Source organism: Diorhabda carinulata, chromosome 6 (genome assembly GCF_026250575.1).
Source record: "Diorhabda carinulata isolate Delta chromosome 6, icDioCari1.1, whole genome shotgun sequence".
Classification (NCBI taxonomy): Eukaryota; Metazoa; Arthropoda; class Insecta; order Coleoptera; family Chrysomelidae; genus Diorhabda; species Diorhabda carinulata.
In genome coordinates this window covers 8,281,518-8,301,197 of record NC_079465.1, presented here as the reverse complement: position 1 = coordinate 8,301,197, position 19,680 = coordinate 8,281,518, and the positions used below count along the sequence as shown (strand labels likewise).

General features: G+C 32.1%; 2 protein-coding genes across 3 annotated transcripts in view; both read left to right on the top strand.

The window, feature by feature from the left end:
- LOC130894914 (ephrin type-B receptor 1-B) overlaps window positions 1–19,680 on the top strand; it is a 774,934-nt gene that overhangs the window by 134,104 nt on the left and 621,150 nt on the right. The gene's annotated exons all lie outside the window — the stretch shown is intronic.
- LOC130894915 (alpha-crystallin B chain-like) lies at window positions 424–1,134 on the top strand. The gene has a single exon (XM_057801955.1). The coding sequence runs from the start codon at window positions 527–529 to the stop codon at window positions 1,001–1,003; it is 477 nt and encodes a 158-aa protein (XP_057657938.1). The 5' UTR covers window positions 424–526; the 3' UTR covers window positions 1,004–1,134.

Here is a 19,680-nt window from a genome sequence, read left to right as displayed (position 1 = left end):
ACGAAATTTCAACCGGGAAAATGTGAAAACAAACCCGCAAAAACCGGAATAAAGACGGAAACAAATACATAATTGAAGACCATTTTATATGCGGTTGATTTCTAAGTATTAAAATTAAAATAAATAATATTCTTATCAATTTAATATAATAAAACGAGAAAAATATTGAATGAGAAAAATAATTAACATGATTTCCATATTATCAGAATAATAACATTATTTTATTTAGCTTTTTATTAATTCATGAATGTATATTGAGAATATTTTTGGATTATAATTTTTAATGTCAAATTATAGTATGAAGATACATAATTTTATTGTAAATTACACTTTTATGAATCTCTATGTATTCGTTATTTGAATCAGTGTTGTTTCCAAGCTGTCATTTTGAACTATCATTTGAGAAATCAATATAGTTACATCGAATACTTTAATAAAATGAAACGTCATACTGTTTCCACATTCTGTCACTTTTAGAGTGTAGCTTGTATTTCTGTTTAAATTTAAACCGTAGTATATAATCAAAATGTCGAATTTACCGGCTATTTGGAAAGAATTTATGAAGCCTTTAAAATTAATGGAAACTCAGATGAAAGCAGCAGAAGAATTTTTTCGACCAAAAGTGTTAGAACTGATGGACTTAGATAAAAATGAAATTACTCATGGAAAGGACAAGGTAGAAATGAAGATGCGAATGCCGGAATTTAAACCAGAAGAAATTGTGGTTAAAACAGTTAATGGAAATTCGATCGAAGTGGAAGCTAAACAAGTACAAACAAGTGATGATAAAAATAGACATACAACTGCTAAATACATCAGAAGGAGATTCATTCTACCATTTGGGACAGACATTAAAAATGTTTCCTCTACATTGTCAAGCGACGGTACATTAACCATAACTGCTCCAAGAAAAATGGAAGATATTAATGAGAAATTGATACCGATCGTTGTTGAAAAACGTAAAGACAGCCTCGTAAAATTGAAAAGTGGGGAAAATAATTAGTTATTGAAGATAAATGGTCAATTATGATATGGAATTTTGGTATTTCAACAATTTTATCAAAAATATTTTGTAATTATGAATTGGGTATTTTTAAATGATAATTTGTGATTAATAAAATCTTAGTAGCAGGAGTAGAATTTTTTATTTTATATCATAAATATGTTTTGTCAGTTTGCTCAGGGAAATTATACATCACAAGTCCGGTCAGGTAACTTCACCGGACTGAAATAGTTGAATTAACACCAAGTTACTTCTGAACAATTTATATTGAAGTAATTAAATTATTTATAAATAACTACGGTAATTCCTCATTTCAAATTGATTAAACTATTCACAGGGCCTTACATCAGACAAATTTCTTTTGATTGCGTACAATTTGAAACAGTATTAAACAAAAGATTGAGGGATACACGACTTTCAAATTCTTTAAAGTAGTCGTGGACACGATACACACATGCGGAGGTACGCGCAGTCTCTTGCTCAATGTGACGTCATGTTGGAATCAAAATGTGAATTATAAGATTCGTTCCAACCCATTAAAAAACCGTCCTTGGTACGGTGACGATTCTGCGCAACAAAAAGAACGTGTTCAACCTGGCGGTTACCGTTATAGGAACGATTCTGTTTGAGTTTTTGATACTTAGTTGATAGCAAGTACTGTTACAAAAATCGTGCATAGTCGGAGATTGCGCAGAAAATATACATTCAATAACCGTTCCAAGTACGGTCCCGACTAGCAAGTTGGAACAAACCTATAATGTATGCCGTATACCTGTTATAAAGTCTTATTTTGATTCCAAAAGTAATATTTGATACGTAGACATGTCTATATATGTATTATTTATATGGATATTGAATTTACCAATTAAATTTCACGGTCTTAAGGCTGCGTGCGGTTTACAAGAAATTTAATTACCTGCCTGTTCCGTGAAATAAGAAACTATTTTAAATATGATTAGCAAAATTATGAAATTAATCAATTTATTAATATTATTTATATTATATATATATTTTATTTATTTCTTCAAGCGAATCATATATAGGTGAATAAAAAATGTTTCAAACATAGATACTTTGCATTATATGCAACTACCCTCTTCAAAATGAATGGAACCAACACGCGATAAAATAAATAACTTTAATAAAGGGTATCGTATCTGAATATTTCCAACCAGACTAAAACGCTTTTGTTAATAATTCTACAAGGGAATCGACAACTTAAACAAGATGAATTAAGTATAATTATTAGAGAAAAACAGATATATTGTTTGTATTATTTTGTGATTGACCAGATTTATTTATCATATTTTAAAATAATTCTATCCTTTCGATGATAGGGTCTTATCCATTGTTTCATCAAGACTTTTTTTTTGAGAACAAAGTATTTAATACCTATTTCTTTGATATTTCGATTAGTGTTTTTGAATGTAGCGACGGCTAATTGTATAATTGACTTCCTTACCTATTAATAAATTCCGCATCGCAAATATCAAATTAAAATTTAATGTAAACTGTAGGAAGTATTGAGATATTCAGAATCACGTTAAGATTTTGACATCCGTTTTCAAAATCGCCATCATTTTCATCACGACTATATCAGATTTACAAAAACGCTATATAAAAATATGTAGGTAGATGGCACGATAGGCTTAATCTAACAAATCTATAATGATGATGACCTAAAAAACAAATTCCTTCTTTCCCGAAACGGAAAAAGCATTAAAAATTTTGATCGCTTTACCATGCACGACCTGTATAGTAGAGCGATCCTTTAGCAGCCACAGAAGACTGAAAACAGGGCTAAGAAGCACCATGACTGAAGATCGCTTTAATAATGTACACAGAGCTATAATAAATAAAAACCTAAATAATTTTAATGATAGAGTGCTTGAAACTTTTGCAAAAAATCCCTGCAGGTTATGTTTTAATGGAATATTATTTTTCTTAAAATAGATAATTATTACTGTGTTTAAAAGTTTGATTTAGTTATTGTGCTGTCGAGAGCTTGTGAAGTTTTATACATTGATTTTGATATTAGAACCGTCCTTATTACAATCGTCATCGAGGCAAAGACTTCCAAAGTGTAACGCTTCATACTCTCGACTGTACCAGACATTCTTGTTTTTCATCCTCCATAATATTGCCCCATTGCCCCCTCTAGTCATAAGCAAACACAAAATATTACAAACACACAAAAACCCAGTAAATACGTAAAACTCCAACCTAATCTTAATGGACAAGAAAATATTCTGATTCCAGCGTGACGTCATGTGCATGGCGTGTCAAACTGTGTGTATCGTGCTTGTGCAGAAGTTATAATCATGTAGACTGATACTTTACTAGATCTTTTTTCGGCTTTCTTATAGTTTTTTTTTATAAATAAATAGCGGTGTATATATTAGTTACTTAATACGAAAATATTAGTATTATAATTATGTATTATAATTCGCATTAATATCATTTGTTCAGAAATAATTTCATGTTAATTTGGATATTTCACTTTCATTTCTCCCCGTATGTAAAATAATAGCAAACAACACCCTCAAAGAGGTCATGTGATACGGGACTGATAATTCAACTTTTGGCCCGTGTAGTGTATACGATTTATACGGTCCAATGTACTTACTTTCGTGCAGGGACGGATGTTTAAAATTTATTCCCAAAGGGCATTACAAGGGTCAAAAGTTGATTTTAGGCCCTGCGCATCATGATGCCCTTTCGTACGATCTTTCGTTCTTTCTGTTAGGGACGAAAGTACGTACTTTCGACCGAAGTATGAAATAAATGTTGGCGCTTCATTTAGAATTTATCCTGATGCTAATTTGCCACTACCCTTATTTAATACATTTCGACGATCATTTCTCATATACATTGTTCTTCTAATTCACTCACGACCGTGTTTTTAGATCAAATAAAATATAAAAATTAAGTATCTTTCTCTTGTTATGTTGTTTTTCAGTCTTGTAATAAGCGATAAGGCAGTCCCTTAAAGTAAAACTTTTGTTTTTATTGGTTATCTATTATGTTATGGTTTCTGTGTTTTCTGTATGGTCTCAGCATTAATTTACATTAATTATCATCAATATTTAATTGTTTATATTTATCTTTTTTGTCAATTATCTACTCACATTTATAAAATAAACAATATTACATTTTAAGTTTGTAAACACAACATTGAAATATTTTTATTTTTTTCCTTACAATTTATAGACACTTGAAAAAATATAGCTCTTTATTCGAAGTATGTAGCGATCTTTCGTCGTGAGTGTTTGACGACAAAGCTCAGGTATCGGATTGCCTCGAGCGCCAGTTTTTTATGGTGGTATACTCCACTTGCTCCTGGCATCGTCAGTGAATAAAATACTGCAGGGTTCAGTGTGTTGATGACGAATACGCAGAAGCCAGTTGTATAGATTATACGTGCCCTCCTAACTTGGGTATTTTGCTTCTGGTGTTACTTCCGAAGCTTTTGAGGTACGGAGCCGTTTAATAAAGCGAAACAACGGTCAAACATAATTTCCTTTATTTAAAACTGAAATAAAAATAAACTATTCATGAAAATACATCAAGAAAAACAAAGCTGGGAAAACCAACGATAATAAAAACGTAAACTCTACGGTTACTAATAACTGCCAAGCGGAGTTAAGCGGCGTACAAATACTAAGCTCTCGGTCGGTCAAAGCTTTAAGGTGATGGCTGCGGTTCTCAAATTTCACGTTAGCAAATTACCGTATGCGTGTTTATCAATTCCGGTAAACACTTTTCAAACTATTTTCCTACTCAGTTAGCTGATAACCCTAACACGACCACCACTGAGATGTGGATACTTAGCGTCCACAGGGGTAGTTTCGCGAATACTCGTGATTTGAGAACAACAATCCGTCAAACTAACTTAGGTTTCTAACCTGAACTGTCCGGTGCGCTATTCGGCGATTGTTGCAGATACTATTACTAACCCACAATTCAGTGAGTTCTTCTTCTTCTTCTTCCAAATATTGAGTCGTCTACCGGTATTCCCCTTCTATCAATCTGCTGAACCTGAACGGATTTCGGTCGGCCCTGCATGCTATGATTCCCGATGTGAAGCCGAGGTGTATACAATTTTTCTTCATAACTGGTTGAAAGTACGTTGTTAAATTTACTTACTACTAACAGTAGTTAAAAGATTGTTGTAGCGACAGAATAAATAGTCCTTAATTACGAGTATAATTACGCATGAGAAATTTTTTCCTCCCGCTGTTATAGGTACGTGTACTTCTTACAGGAAGTAAATGTTAAACTTCCGTCTCTGATACTAGGGACGAAAGTACGTACTTTCGACCATGTACTTGGTTGGTTGTAAAAAATAGTAAATTCGTTACAAGTAAAAGATAATTTTGTCTCTATATTTGATAAACTCACCTCGTTAGCTCATGTTTTATTGACATTGTAGTTTAGGTTGTTTATGGTTGAATGTTTATGGTTGCTCCGCTCATTACTGAAATTAAACCTCCTTCCTTATAACAGACTCCGTGTTACTATGAATTATTTACATCTAGTTCCATAGTTATTTTCTTCTAACATAACTTTTATAACAATAAATCCAATGTCTTTCTTTTAACAAAAATAAATCCGGATAGATTTAAGTGATCAAGGAATGGGTATGTTATGTAGTAGCATCGGAAAATTTATTCATAGATTCTAATACGAGATATTCATATTATACGTCAAAGGGGAACAAACATGAGAAGAGTAAGAAATAAAATTATTGGATGATATGTTTAAGCAAGATGAATAACAAATTAATCGTTGTCTGACTTTCATGAAGATTAATGAGAATGTTAATATGAAATAAGAAAATGTTTCTCGTCTATTCGCATTATGAAAATTATATTTTAAAATTGTTAAATATCCATATAATGAAAGAATTGCATAACTAAGAGAGTGTTTAGCGCAAATATGTATTTAATAAAGAAAAACATTGTTACAAAGGAATAGATATCCTAAAAATAATGTTTCTTATTTTTTTCCTATTTTATTTTATATTTTCATTCAATTGCTATGTCAACAGGTATCTTTCATTCGATGGAAATTTCTACAAGTTATGTCATTTAGTTTGTTTTTGATTACCATTAATATCAAACTACTTCGTAACTTGAGGAGAGTGCTCAATGAGCATTATTCTAATTCTACACAAACTTTTCCAATTGTAGAAAAATAATATAACGAATTTCGTTTGCATCATACAAGCACGGAAGATGACTAATCTTCTAAAAGCTCAGTTTAGGTCTCAAACTAGAAAATTATTAATGGTATGATGTTGATACGTCGAGGATTGAAAATTTAAGCGATTCTGAAAGCTATATGCATCTTCCATGGCACAATTCAATGGTTTAAATGATCATAAAGCTCTACTCAGAAGTGCCGCGTTTGCTTCGCAGGAGCGTTTCTCGTCACAACATGGACGAGCTTTTGCGGCGTTTCTTAATCGTAGACGAAACGTGAATCTAACACAACCAATCAAACACCAAACAACAGTCAAAACAGTTGGATAATCATGGTATAATCCCCCCCTACCACAATGATGGACACATGGCAAAAATCCATGACTTGAATCTGAAGATTGTTCTCTCATCTACTCTATTTTGTAGATTTCGACTTGAGCGAGTCTTATTGTTTCCAATGACTTGATGCAAAATCTTCGGAAAGGATAAAAATTTAAGAATAGATGAACAAAGTATAGACAAACAAATTATTTATCCAAAAACATGTGCCCACGGACTTATAAATCTGACCTCGTACAATTTCCAAAAAGGTATACAGGCTTAACAAAACGCGGAGTGCTTTTAAATTGTTGGGTCACAATAACATTAAAATTATATTACTTGTTATCATTCAGCTCACTTGAATTCAACTCGAAAAGAGGCATATTTATAACTGAAACGTGCTAGAAATAATTTACAAACTTCAAAGAAATTGTTTGAAGTATTGCAAAGCAAACAAATAAGTTTGTATGAGTTACAGTGCGTTTGTAAAGTATGGAAATAAGAATATATCTTGAGAAAATATAACGAAGAAATTTTGGGAGTGGTCCATATCAACTATTTAAAATATACCTTTAGATTTTTCTCACATATGAAGATTATTCACAATTCTTATATCGTCAACATAAATTATAGAATGATTTTCATAATATAGTTTGTTATATAAAAGATTAGTATATTTCATTAGGAGTCTGGAAAGGGTTTTTCCATGCGCGCGTGAAAAATTCTCTTGTGAGGCTAAGCCGAAAATGGGAAGTCATGCAAGCAAGGAAAAATCCATTTATGTACGTGTAATGAACGATACTTTTTATTATACTTAATATCATTAATATACGTACTAGTACACAACATGATTAACATTTCCATAGCAATAATATATATTTTTATCGTCATTATTTTATTTTCTCTCAGTTTAATTCATGTAATTATTAAAAATGTGCTCGGAAAAAAGGGGAAACCAGTGCTGCTTTGTTACCAGCAAAATCTATGTCGAGATGGAATATATGGAATCAAAAAAGTTAAAAGTGTAAGGATGATATTCTTCTAGTTTATTTTGTCGAAAAAGTCAAGAATATGAAATTTTCTACGTTATGGAGTCGGTTCTCAATACTGAAGAGTGTTTAGCTATAAAGAAATTGCTCGCCACAGAAAATTTCAAAAAACAGGGTGCTACGCAGAACAATTAACCACATTTTTATGTTAAGCTTCAGATAAACAATATCTATTGGCAAATTGATTTTAGTGTTTGGGGGATCTTTGGCGCTTGCCGTAGAGATAGTTTACGATGTAGACACTTTATTGTTGTGTTTTTGCGAGATGAAAAAAATCGTATGTCAAGAAGTTTTACCATTACCAATGAGGGATTTACATTCGAGCCCTGTGCACTTTACCGTGAATATGCAGATTCATGACCTAAAAATATGAACAACTGAAGATTATTTATTGCATACCGAAATCGTAGATACTCAACATGTTGTATGCCATACCATCAGCGCTGTTTCGAAACTTGATGCAAAATACCTGAAGCTGGGAAAACCCGAAAAATAATCAGGACTTAAACTAAGACGTTCTCGGCAACCATGTTCGTGGAAAGCAGCGCTGATTTGCTTAGTCGGAAAAAAAAAACGGAGGAAGGCGTTCTTCCAACGTAGCAGAAGGATATATAGAAGAATCCATACAAAGAAAAATCTTACATAAATTGATAAATCTACTTCTCTTGCAAAATATAAGATTTGCGACATTCCATTAAGAGAAGCAAAACATCTGCGAACCGTTTGCTTCAACATTTCAAGTTCTGAAGAATAAAACACCAACGGAACTAAATTGCAATAATACAAATTGTACAATAAATGTTACTATTAGTACCAACGATTCCTAAATATACTAATTATGTTGTTGTTTCCAAAAAAGTATTATAAATAAATAATTAATTTCATTTTTTTTATCTAGCCCACCGAAAAAAATTCTGGATTGAGAAAAATTTTCCGAGCACTATTCTCAAAATGCCACCTTTACGTCTTTGCAGGAACAGATGAAAATAATAATGAGGAAAATATTCATTATTAGGATGGAAAGGAATCATATGGTAAGACTTTACGTCTTGAAGAAAAGTTGAAACGTCAAAATTTATCTTTCTTTTAAAAATTATCAAAAAAAACTAATTTTAAAACAGAAGAGAACTAAAATCAAGAACATTTAGATGAATTAATACATCAAAAGGTCTAAGTAATAAGAAATGAAAGAAAAATTCTTTTCTGTTACATCGAACATAACTGTTTATATTAGTTTTAAGTTAGTTTTTAAGGTGAACAAGCATGGCTAAGAGAGTCTTGCCATGCTTGTCTCGCATCTCAAGACTGACGAACAGGAAACTCGTTTCCCTCTGTCGGACTACTTTGTGATTTATATTCCTTTGTAATGTACTGTTACTCTGATAAATAAATAAAGAAATAAATAAATTCAGTTAAAAACGAACCTTCTGATATCAAATTGAATGGAAATAACCTAAAAGCCTCCAAACTGCTCTTTTCATTTCACACTTTAGCTCTTTTTAGCTATAAATTGATTTGCTAAAGTAAAGCCTTATATTTTTATATAGTATAGTTCGACTCAGAAAGCAAAGAAATCTTATGTTTTTGTTACCAAAAAAAAATACTACGGGCCTTGAGGTCTCACTAAATTAAAAATATATTTGAGTTGATATATAAAGAATATACATTCAAGTAAACTTTTCATCGAGGATATATATCATTTCCAAATTCCTGTTTCTTATTTTATTCTTGAAAATGCAAACAGAAATGAATATTTTACAGGGCAGTAAGATAAAAAGTTAGGTTATGTAGATTTTATCGAATATGTAAATTGTAAATTCTTGGAGCCTCTTTTTGATGTAGTATAATATATATGTTCAGTATTGGAGTATAAAACAATCCCATCCATATCGAAGATCTTTGCCCGAGAGAACCTATTTCTGATCGATTAGGTGAATTTTCATTCCTTAGTGTCTTGTTAATATACTAGTTCAAATTGTCCCATCCTCAAACTTGTAGTTCTTCCAAAAAGTTATAGATCTAGTTGTACTCAGCTAGATATTTCTCTTCTTTAAAGTCATTTACAAAACTTCCTCTAATTCGATAGCTGTTTCTTTAATAGTTTGTCGAGATGGTCTAAACCCAGCTTTTTGAGCTTTTTTGAGTTATACATTTTGATTTATTGTTATTCGTAAGTAAATAAATAGACCTAAAACTATGTTCACTAGAATCCATTCGCAGTTGCATGGAATTCCATAATTGCAGGTAGCTTCATCCATGATTATACACATATTACATGTATGCAAGTTTGATTTTTAAATGAACTTGACTATTTGAATTTACATTTTTACTATTTTTCATTACATACATTCGATACAATCAATGTATGATGATCTCGATTATCGATTGGGCCATGCAATTAGTTTTCCTCTGCTTATGCAATTATTATTCAAGTTGTGAAAAACTCGAGCAGCATCGTATATATCCATAATGCATTCATTGAAACATTATGAAGAACTAATGTCAAAGTCAAAGAAATATGGTTCAACGATATCACTGATATCACTTCAAACATTTATACTTCACCTATTTTAACCAGTTTTTTCAATATTAGGAAGTAATAATGGAAATTATGCTTATTCATTGTCCCATTGGTATGGATAGTAACTTCATCGTCATAAGACATTGAAGCTCAATTTTGTTAACACGAATTTGTTGTTGAGCTCATTCACACAAAAATAACATGCGAGGATAATCATCGTCCATCAATTTTTGGTCTGATTGAATATTGAATTTTTATGGTGGATATTTACGGCTGACTAATGTATTGATATTTCAGGAGTACTAATGTCGGGATTCTTGATATCGGATAGCAGCGCATCATGTTTCTTGTCTGCGGTTCTTGTTCTGTAATGTTTTATGTGCCATTGATCCAATACGAATAAAACAATTCATTAATCTTTCAATTTCAATCGTTCGTATATTTGTATACCGCTATTGTAATATTCTGTATGTAAGTGAATTTCTTATACTTTCTACCCTTAACCAATTCATATCTGTTATTCTGTGAAAAAATTCTTGTTTGAAATCACATTTTTAAAACACAGAAATCACATAAACGCCTTATACCCGCAAGGGTGAAAGGATTAGGCTTAAGTAAACTATTTAGAAATCACTTATATCGTCAATAAAATGACAACCACTTGTATTTGTCGCATTACAGAGTAAAAAATTTAATATATTATATAAACCGGTGTACTTTATACGAGGGTTGCTACTCAAGTTTTGAGTTTGACAATTGAAAACAAATATTTATTATTAGATAAGGCTTCAATGTTTTTCAATATATTCTATTGAACATTGTTGAAACATTTGTTCCATATTGATCGAGGTACCTGTGTAGAATAAAGTAAGCCTCGCAATTTATTTTTGTTCTGAATAAGAAGAAATTATGGGGATCCATCAAGTACTGTACGACGGATGACCCATCAGTTCGATGTTTTGACTATTCAAAAATGTTTTTGTTGCTGAATTGACCATTCTACGTTGGTCTAATGGAACAGTGGAGGTATGTCTAGTTATTCCTAAAAAATAGGCGACCATTTGCTTCGCAGTGCTTCGTGCGCGAGGAACTTTTGTCCGATTTGTATTGTCTTGAAAGACCTATACACCACGATTGAATTTTTTCCGCATTTCTTTGCACCAATCGACCGAGATTTTTTTGAGCGATTGTCAAATTATGCGATATCCAACGAGAACAAATCTTTCTGGTAGACAAATTTTCATGCAATATTAAATGTATGCGATAGGAATTGAAGCTTAAATATGCCTCTATATTACGGTATGCGACATAACGATCTTGCATATCGATGTTTTCTAGCCCAACAGTCTGTTTTGGATGATCTTTACGAAATTCATCATATAGCGAAGTACTACCATGATTTAATTGAGAAAAACAGCGAAACAAGGTGGTTCGAGATGGTACTTCTTCACCAAAAGTCGAAGCGAGTTAATAACTACTGTTGGTTTAATCCACACGAAAATGTTCGCGATTTAACTCAATTTTTTGACCAAGATGAAAGTTTCAAGTATCTGTAAACAAATGGCACTTGTATGACCACACATTCTCTCACGGCAATGTCTGATTTGATATATTCACATCAATATTGCCAAATCTCCAAACTTAAGTAGCAGCCCTCGTATAACCATTATTATATTATATTTTATGAGTTCATGTTTTCACTTGAATATCCGCTATATTCACTCAAATATCATACTTCTTTCTTGTGGTTTCATATTGTTTACACTCAATTAAAATATGTTCCACATTAAGGTTTTCTTTACTGGCTTCGCCTATTGGTTATTCAGCTCGTGTGATGAGATTTTTATGGATTAAATTGCTATGACCCAGTCGTAATCGCGATAATCTTACTTAATGTGGTCTATTTAATGTTGGTTGGGGCCAAGAATTCACTGATTGTTTGATTTCTTTTGTATTGCACTCCATATGTTTTTCCACGCACTAAACACTTAAAATTTATACACTTCTTTACGATTTTTTCAAAATTACTGGCTACATTATAATTAAATTCTATACAAATATATTTTGAAAGCTAATATTTCCCACTTGGACTCATAGAGAGCGCTAGTTACACGGTCCGTACCAAGTAATATTGAACATAACTTTTTTGGGATAATACACGAATATACGAGTATGTTGAAAAATTGGAATTAAGAGCTTTCCTTTCTTGTAACATCTTACAAAAACACATTATCTCCGATATATCTTGATTTTCTTTGAATTTGGAAGGAATTTCCAATGATAATTAAATTTTGAAACTTTGTGATTTATAGAAATAGATATCGTTATTCAAAATGTACTCATATGTAGGGTGCAGCTCTAATGCGTTATACAGGAGAGCTTCGTAGAAGAAACTCACCTAGTAAAAAAACATTTAGAGTCAGTGAAGGACGTTGTCGAAAAATTGGGAATGGGAAACCAAAAAAAAAGGTCAAATATGATTATCAATAAGGATCACTATATTAATAAAACAAACATAATAATAGATGATGATATTACACATATACGTTCCAAAAGTGGTGTTATTTAATTACAAATTGCAATGTCGAAACTGTTAATCAAATCAATCAAACACAGTCAAGGTATTGGATAAACTGAAGCATAACTAGAAGGTGGGGGTTTCAACCTTCTAACGGGAAAAGTGTAAAGATAACCTGTCCTACAGATGGATATTACTATTTACAAGTGAAAATCCAACAGTTAATGTAAGGAATATGACAGAAAAATACTTATTCTTCAAGTACTAGTAAGAAGGATATTTAAAGAGCAACAGCTACATTCTTATCATTACAGAAGTCCAAGATCTCTTATCAGATCTATACCGGTGAGAATGGATTTTTGTAAAATAGGATGGAACTTCAAATTCTTCATAATGTATTATTTTTAAGATGCCACCTTTACGCGACAACCTATGTTGTCGCGTAAAGGTACCCTATTTGTGTGATAAGAATACACAAATCAAAAAAGTATCATATTATCACAATTTAAAGTGAAAGTTTGGCCAGCAACTTTAGGTAACAAATTAATATGTTATCACATTCAACCTGAGAATTTAAATGCTTATATGTACCTGGATTTTTCAAGCAATCAATTATTCGTAATATTAAAAGATATCTATTTATTATACACGATGGAGCTCCACCACATTTAGATACAAGGTACAGAAGAGGTGCAGAAGCTCCAACTCATTGGACTCATTTGTATATGCTATAGTCCTAAGTTCTAAGTCTATGCTACAGAGGTAAATTCACGTCAAGAACTAGAAAACAGAAATCATCATCACTTCAATGACCTCATAACGGGCCCCAACCAATCAGAAGATTAGTGGATTCTTTAGAAAAAACGAAACGACTCTTGTTTATTGGTGAAAACGGAGAAAATTTTTAACAATTACCAGAAATGAATTTTATTTTATCTGTTTAATCTATAATGTTTTCAAGTTTCAAATAAAAATACTCTGAAAACGATACACATTATCTAGTTTTACCAAGAGTATTTTTTTGGTGTAAAAATTGAATGGTGTTTAAATACATTCGAAAGCTTGATTAATAAATCTTTTATATTAAAGAGTTATGTGCAATACTACTTGGTAAGAAACATGTCACTACCGCTCTCTATGAAAGTCAGAAACAAATTAAATCAAAATATATCCTTAGAGAGTTAGTTCTATTACAATGTTACCATTAGCTTTGGCAAAATCGTAAAAAATGTATATACATTGTTTTCATTCAACGCTCTTCATCTTGAATACTGATGGTACTGAAATTTTTTACAAATTCTTTTTCAGTTCTCTACCTATTCTATAGATGGGGTCATCTTTTTTTGAAACACTCTGTATAATTGTTAGATAACTTGAGCGAAGTTGAGTGAACCACACTTTGCATATCGGCATATTCTTTATGTAAAAAGCATAACGTCACATCTTCTGCTCATATCTTTTCCTGATAAATTCCATACTAAGGAAGTAAATCGTGAAAACTTCCCGTGTATATTTTCGGACTCGCCTTGTATTATCGAATTATATTAATAAAACTAACGTTAGTTTCTCACTATGAAATATATTAGGCTTCCACAAATAAGAACAGCAACTAATTTATATAAGATTCAATCACCTGCTACTAACAAGTACGGAAACCCATTAATATTTGATAAATTATTGTTTATTGTTAGTTCATTAAAAAACAATGGTTGTGTATGGTAAATACTCATATCGAAACAGCATTCATAAAATGCCAAATTCTAAAGTATACTGATGATAAACTATCGGACAATTAATATCACGCCAAGCTTCCTACGATATAACAGCGGGACCGCAAATACCTAGTCTAATGGCAACCGTAGATTAATTTTAAACTCGACGTAATTAATTATAATTCAATGGGCAAAACAATAACGATAGTTTTGTGTAGTTACGCACTGCGTTCAACACATGGCGGAACGTTGCGTTATAAAAGTTCCGATGTTCATTACTTCTAAATATGAAATGAATAGTACACAGAGTGGAAGTTTAAAAATAAAATCAATTATGGGTCATTGTAGCAGAGCGAGGGAAAGACCTTAAACAAGATAGGAAGACCATGTCAATACGGATTTAAAGAGTGGAAGGATCGATGATGAAGAGAGAAATGCAAAAAACAGACAGTTATGGAGAGAGAGAGAGAGAGATTCGTTGGTTAAAGTTTGGTAGGATAAAGATGATTTTTGTAAGTTTCATGTAATAGGCCCTGATATAGGAATAGCTCCTCTGCAGGTCGACAGTTATGGAGAAAAATGGTAGCAAAGAACTAAATCACTAGTAACATTTATATGAGAAAGGAAAAGGTTACAATGGATTGATTCTTAATTATAAATGAAACGAGAAGACATCTCAATTAGGATGTGACTGCAATTACTATGAGAATGTATCGTAGTACGAGGTCTGGCTATTAAGTAACGAGACTGGTTACGAAAAAGGGTTTTATTATAAAAATTATTCTACATTCGAATGCTCTCCTTCAATATACTCCCCACTCCTTGCCACAAACCTTTCCATACATTTTATCCATTTATCGAAGCAGTGCTGGAAGTCTTCTTTCGTGAGTGACTTTAGGAGATCTGCCGTTTTTTGCTTTACCGCTTTCATCGACTGAAATCGGGTCCCTTTCAAAGCAGATCTTTTTCTAACCTTTTTTACCTTTCACGAAAATCTGAGCAGACCCGTTGACGCAAGAGCTTTTGCTCAGGATGTAATTCCTCGTGTGAAATTTTTATAACCGCTCCTTTATCAGCGTTTACAGCGTCGGCAATCATCCGAATGCTCATTCAACGATCTGCACTTACAATTTGGTTGATTATAGTTTTATGTTTCTGGAGTCGAAACAGTCACAAGGCGACCTGGGCGCTGGTCATCTTCAGTGCTTTCTCGGCCCTCACTAAAACTCTTATACCACTCAAAAACACGCGCACGAGATAGAGAATTGTCTCCATAGGCCTCTTGCAACAATTTATAGCACTCAGTCGGGAGTTTTTTTTTTCATTTTAACGAGAAATTTGATATTGATACGTTGCTTTTGTTTTTTGTCACACATGGTTTTCAGCACGAGAAAAAATCACGTTCGTTTCAAACTGCTACTGCACAAATACTATAATAGTGACAGAAACGTGTTTTGGGACGTGCAAAGACAAGATATCTAGATATTCGTTATTTAATAGCCAGACCTCGTTTATTAATAAATAATGGCAGGAAATTCACGTCGATTCATATTCCCTTCAACACAAAATTCCATATAATTTGCATCGTAGCATACTTAACTGATTAAGACCTTTTTCAGATATTAACACAACAAATGCCAAGCATTTATACTACAAGTACGAGATTTTGGTGTTGCCGTTCTCTTTAAAATTTCCACCATTCTGTTAATTTCACATTTTTACGATTGATACAATAACGATTATTTCTGATAATGCTTCTCTCATAATGAAGCAAATTATTCAGTATATATGCGTATTTAGTTTCTATCATCATCTTGTATACATTTAATGGAAGACAGTGCTGTTGGTCTGTCTGTAATAGCTGTTTAGATTAATTTTTCTTCACCAAGTTCAGGATCAAGAAAAAACGTAAAAATAACAAAAAATAATGTAAAACAACCAAGATAATTAAATAATTTCATTATAAGACATTCACCCATCTCGTACCATGACAAGACAAATTCTGTAATTCCGTTGCGATAACATTTCAGCTCACAGCCTGTCGTCGTCGTCGGTTATTTTGATGAAGATGAGTAGTAATAAGTATACAGCTTACATATAATATAGCGAAACATTGGTTGCTATTGGATTATTGAAATGTGATCAATAATAACTCATATACATATTGCAGGAAAAATTTATATAGTAATGGATTTTCGAAGTGTCATTAGGGGCGGATTCGGACAACTGCATATGGTATAAAGCCCTGGGGTCTCTACCAAAGAGGGTACATTTTCCTACTAGTGATTACTATAAAATAAAACTATGGAGCAAATTATGGAGGTGGCATTGCCCATCTTCGATAAATTGAGTACACCGATTTAAGGCGTTTGTCTTGGCTCTTTGAAGTATAACAGACGTTATCTTGAAAATTGATCCCTGGATTTTATTCTCTAAATATTGAAGAGTCCTTGGATGATTCACATAAAACAGAATTCCAAAAACACCACAGAAAAAATCAATAAGGAACAATTCGGGATATTCTGCCGATTACTGAAAATAGCTCCTGATTGAGATAGGGAATGTTTTCTTAAAACAGACATCGATGGTCTTGCGGTTTGTGCTATTTCATATTCGTATTTGAACCACCAAGTCAAACTCATCTAGTTGAATCTACTGGTCCGACTTCATTTTACTCAAAAAACCATGAACCAATAATTGGAATTGAGGAAATTGGACATTGCACATTGTTGTTTCAGGTGAATGCATCTTTCATGTAATCGTATTAGTACAGCCCAGAAGCACATGATTTTGGAACCATTCAAATGAGTCATCACTATAAAACGATAGCTTCTTCAAGAAGGATATCCAGAAGAACCTTATGCAACTTTTTTCCGACAATTTTAGTCACAGCTCCTGCACAATCGCCATCTTATATCGATGGATGTAGGGGTTCAGCGAGAATTTTTTTTACAAAATAATCAGAAAGTCCATGATTGCGCTCAGAATGTCGTGGTGATTACAACATTAAGGCTCTCATTGTCTCAAATTTCTTACTGATCTAATGAGCCAAGGGACTCCAGTTCTTAGTTTTATTGTACTTTCAGTGTGTTTTAACGTATAATAATTGATTTCTGATCTGGAACAAGAGCTAAAATAAAGCGATTCTGAAAGACGTTCTACACTGTTCCAGCGCATGATGATGACTAAACTGTGCCTGGTCTTGATATCTTCGCCTTTCGAAAATGATCGCTACAACATCAACCAACTGAATAGACCACCCTTTTAAAAATAAAGTAATACTGCACAATTTGTTTCAAAACACAAATATTTTCAATCTTTAGATTATTGTTATAATTAAAATTTCAATTTACGAAAAAGAAACAATTATCAATTCAAATTATTTACGATTACATTGACATTTATCAAATACTTAGATAAACAAATTTTTCCCTAATTGTTCAATTTATTTATGACTGATAGATTTCTAATTTCTTTGTATATGAACAATTCTCAAAAATCCTCACTTTCTTGTTTTTGACACGGTTTAAAATATTTTTGAAGTGTTATAACTAACTATCGCTATTTTATCATTCGTTAATGCATTTTTATCATATTGATAACTAGGACTTCATATCGATATGACGAAAACATCGGTTTACTACGTCAACGATGAGATTCGGGAACATCGTTTGTTAAAATTAAAATTTCGATGTAACGGAATACAATGTCTACTTCTGCGACTAGAAAAAACTCCCGATTTACAAAAAAACATCCCTCTAGGAGATGCGCAATCGATTTTACTAGTGCCTGCGCTCTGCTTAATCGATCTACCACTAAATCGTAATGATAAATCGATTTAAGAAATCTTTGAATCAACCAATTCAGTTGATAATATAAATAATTTCTAAATATGCAATATTGCAAGGATCGGCATATATAATATTCATTATTTCTTGGTGCTTTACATTCTTCGTTTCCTATTTGTAGTGACATCTATGTTTATTAAGTTTTCAGGTACTATTTGGGATACCGTTTTTACCAATCGGCTTTATTTGCTAGGTCTTGTGATTGACTATGATTCCTGTTGTCAATATTTTACAATTTTTCATTATTTCCGTCAATATTGAGTAGAAGTTTTTAACATAGTTACATCAAATTTCTAGGTAATGAAATTCCAACTTGTCCTTCCATTTCGGCGAATATTGTATATTCAAAAATTATTTTTAATATCGACGTACTAATAATTCTAGTTAGCATAACAAGTTTTACTTCCATTGTCTTCTGTTTTTTTATTTACAAACTTATTTCTTTTATCAATCTTGAATACATTTTCAAGTGACTGATTACTTAATTGACTTCGATCAAATGATAAATCGTTGCATTATTTTAAATGTGACATCATCAAGCTTTAAGATCAGTTTTATACCTACATCTTCTTAATCAATTCTGAATAATTCAAGTTTTTTGATTCTGGCAATTAAAAACGAAATATATGAGCATTCTTTCCGTTTTCTATCAGAGTATTAGTAGCTAAATTACATCAATTAATTTTTATAGCATCCTTTGATTAACATTCGGATCTAAATTTAAATTCTTTGAATCCCACCGCTAATTTGCACGTATTTTGTTATCAACTGACACTTTCAACTGTTAAATTTACCGAAAAAACATTCTGTAATAATAATAATAAGAAATGATAGATTTTTCAAAATGTTAAGTGATTTTTATAATTTAGATAAGTGAAACATCTTAAATCAATCCTTGTATTGTAATTTCTATTTTCAACTATAACATAAGCTGCTTGTAAAAAATTTCTCATTCAGAGTTCATTGATATTAATACCAAGTTGTGAATAAATAGATATTATTATTACTAAAAATGGAGAGGCTTGTCGATTTTAATTGCCTGGTTAGTCCCTTTATGGCCGTCTTGTTCAAGTGCGCCTTAGCCAATAGAGGCGCTCCAGAACTGGAGACTTCTACGGGAATCACTGGCTTTGAAGCAAGGTTCATTCACCAGGTTTAATCCTCTGTGTATTGATGAAAGCATAACAATTGTAAATGAGGTGTATCGTGGATTACTCCTCCTCTTTTTTACTGAACTGGCAGTCCATATAACTAAATCAAATTTATATCAAATTTTTATGTCTTCTGTATAAGATTGTCTTGTTTTTGAACCTGTTCCCATGTTGAGAAGATTTCTAGTGTATTTAAAGGATAACAAATACACCTATAAATGTTTCCCAACCTTATTCCAATCGTGTTTTAATGAGACCAATGATAATCATATTACCTTTCGAGCAATGTGACATCATGCATGATCATACAACTATACAACTAAGTTGTGCTCTTTGTATGTCGTTTATTCTAG